Genomic DNA, 3,254 nt, shown 5'->3' with positions numbered 1-3,254 from the left:
CCCCTCCCGCCCCCCTCGCTGCCGCTCCGCCTCGCCCGTCCCTGGCATCCCCCATCCCTGGCATCCCCCACGCCCAGTATCCCCCGTCCCTGGCATCCCCCGTCCCTGGCATCCCCCACCCCCAGCATCCCCCATCCCCGGGATCCCCCGTCCCCGGGATCCCCCGTCCCCCCGCACCCCCTGCCCATCAGCGCGGGACCAGCCTGGGCTCCTCTCCGGGGAACGAGGGGACCGGGGGAGAGGGAGATGAGGAGCACAAAGGGGGATGCGGTGTTGGGCACATGGTCCGGTGCAGATTAAGTGAGGGACGCCCCACGCGATGGGACGCGGGACAGGTCCCAGCGCTCGGCACGGCCACCCGCGGGAGGGGACAGCAGCTCGGCAGCTCTCCCAGGAGGAGGCGGTTGGAAATCAGAGAAAAACCTTCGTATCTCTGCCTGGGAGCTTGCACCCGCACGGGGCTCCGCAGGTGGATTTCCGAGCCCATCCGGGACAGGAATTTTCCTGTCCTTTTCCCAGAATTAAGGTCTCTGCTGCAACGAAATAACTGCACAGCAGCGGGATTTGACTGTGGGGTGGGAACGGTCTAAACGAGGGTAGGACACAGCCTCATCCCTCTCACAGAACAGGTTTGTATCTGCACAACAACTCGACCCAAAAGCGTAAGATCCTTCTCACGAGCTCAAACTGCCGCTCAGCCGACAACAAACTCCTTTGGCACAGGAATGCTCCACAAAAAAAACCACCCCAGCTCCCACCCCCCTACACAGACACAGAGATGAGGCGAGGGTGGAAAAGCGCATGCAATTCAAACAGAAGCGTGAAAAAAATCAGAAATACTGACCTTAAAGCTCCAGTAGTTGGGTTGCTAACAGAAAATAAAACAACAAAACAAAAGAAAACAAAAAAAACACCATTAAGATTCTGCTTTGACTTTTGTTTTCCTTTTGAGAATCGTCGCCTTTAAGCAGCGACATTAAACCTGCTCTCGTTTCTGCTTAAAGTCCCCTCCCAACGGGTTGCTTAAGTTTCAGGCGGCTGCAGGCTGGCGCGGGGGAGGCAGGATGGGGCAGGCAGGCAGGGCCGGCAGCGGGTACCCACCGCAGCCCGGGGCGCCAGGGCAGCGAAGCAGAGCGAAGCAGGGAGCGGGAGGGCAGCCCAGCATCGCTACTGGAGTCACCAGTATACCCACACCGTCCCGGCACGTGCTGGTCGGGCTGCTGCCCCCGGGGGTCGGTGCTGGAAGCTGGAATAATTTTAATTTTTAAAGGGATGTTCCAATCCCCCCTCTTTGTCCCTGCTGCCTCCCTCTGTTGCTTCTTCGCAGCGTTTCCACCGGTGTCAAGCCGATGTGCTACAGCGAGTGACAGGAGCTGGCATCGCTCACAGCCCAGCACGCCGCAGAGCCTGGGAGCTTTCTTCTCCCGAGCCACCCACCGATAATCACCGGCGGGAGATGGCACCGAAAGTCCTGAGGATGCTCGGAGCTGCGGACGCGCCATCGGGCAGCGGAGCATCACGGGGGATGGAGACTCAAGTCCCCTCCCAGGGCAGCACCGAGCTCGCACAGCCGGGATGGGGTTGCGGGACCCCAACACGTCCTCAGAGGACAACGCGGGGATGGAGAACATCCTGTGGCCGAGCATCCCCAGCACACCGCGCCGCCCGACGGGGACAGGCGAGCTCCCCGCCGCCCACAGCCGGGATGGGGTTGCGGGACCCCAACACGTCCTCAGAGGACAACGCGGGGATGGAGAACATCCTGTGGCCGAGCATCCCCAGCACACCGCGCCGCCCGACGGGGACAGGCGGGCCCCCCGCCGCCACGGGCGAAGCGAAGCGGTTTGGAGCAGTGGCACACGCTCGGCACAGCAGCACGGCAAGCGGCTTCGTGCCGGTCCCGTGCTGGTCCCCTGTCACCCCCGCAGCAGCATCCCCACTCCCGCGGTGCCCGGAGACGGCGCTCCGGGAGACAGGATGGTACCCAGCGGGAGGGAGGTTGGATGCGGTGACAAGAAGCGGGATGCACCTCGCTGGAAGGGGAAACGTTATGATATCACCGCGATGTGTAGCCGATGGGTGGGGTGGGAGAGACGGGCGCAGAGCAGTCTGTGTCCCAACGGTCTTTTTATTGGGACCAAAGTTCTCGACTGCTCTTTTCTTCCCTTTCACACCCACCCATCCCCTTGATTTGGTTTGGGTTTTTTTACAGCCTTTATTTCCCCACCACAGTCACTGTGGCTACAAACCTGATTTGTTACTTAGAGGAGGATTATGATGATGATATTATTATTATTATTATTATCAATAATAATAATAAGCTTCACTATTATTGTGCTTAATTGTTCTCAGTGGAATCTGTCTAAATATTATTGTTATTATTATTATTATTATTAATAATAATAATAATAATAATAATAATAAATAGGAAGCAAGCTCCAGCACCAAGCTCCTAGTCCCCATCAGTCCCTGCAATGCCCGGCGGCTGCCAAGGAGCCTCCTATCGCAGCGCTCTGGGAGCAGAGAAAGAAGTTGCAATGACGTTAGACCATCATGGAGTATTTATCCAAGGATTTTAACAATCCACTCGCAGATTTCCTGCTGGGGTATTAACCCTTCTGCTGACAAGGTAAATAGAAGTCTACTCCGTGTATAAACACCAATTCCCTTGTTAGACTCATCCCACGCCTCAGCAGGATGCTCTTAGTCCAACACAAGATGCAGTTCACGTTCATATTCCGTAGGACATCAGTAGACCCAGACCAAGTTCTGCCTCAACCAAACCAAAACTGGTTTAGAAGGGATTGAAGTCAAACAAGTGCAGTGCTTTCATGCAGACAAGCCTCAAGGCACAAAGGTCTTTTTCCAAGGGCACACCGTGACTCAGAAGCACAACCAGAAATAGAAGTCCGGAGCCGTGATTACCAGGCACTATTAGATAACAACCAGCAGGATCCAAACCTATCCTGCCCATGGAACGCTTTTCCAAAACACCAGAAGCTTGAAAGCGAGAAAATGCCTTTCGGTCCTAAACGAAGCCATCCATCGTTGCAGCAATTAACGTGCCAGCTGCACCCGCAGCTCGTTGCAGCCTGAGCTCCCGGGGCAAGATGCTGGGGGCACCGGGGGCAAGATGCTGGGGGCACCAGTACCTGCATAGCCACGCAAAGCCCAAATTGTAGCGTTGCCACGTGTTACGCCAAAGCATCCGAGCGCGGGTAGAAGCTCAGGCTGCTCGAGGAGCGGCTAGAGGA

At 56.7% G+C, this 3,254-nt stretch overlaps 1 protein-coding gene across 1 annotated transcript in view; it reads right to left on the bottom strand.

The window, feature by feature from the left end:
- Positions 1 to 3,254, bottom strand: part of SRCIN1 (SRC kinase signaling inhibitor 1) — a 68,534-nt gene that overhangs the window by 34,566 nt on the left and 30,714 nt on the right. Inside the window, 1 exon segment of the mRNA XM_009883042.1 lies at positions 845 to 868. Coding sequence (XP_009881344.1) covers positions 845 to 868 — 24 coding nt within the window.

This window comes from Charadrius vociferus, unplaced genomic scaffold (genome assembly GCF_000708025.1).
Source record: "Charadrius vociferus isolate BGI_N301 unplaced genomic scaffold, ASM70802v2 scaffold1070, whole genome shotgun sequence".
NCBI classification, from domain to species: Eukaryota; Metazoa; Chordata; class Aves; order Charadriiformes; family Charadriidae; genus Charadrius; species Charadrius vociferus.
The sequence above is the reverse complement of the archived record's forward strand: the minus strand, read 5'-3'. Positions and strand labels throughout refer to the sequence as shown.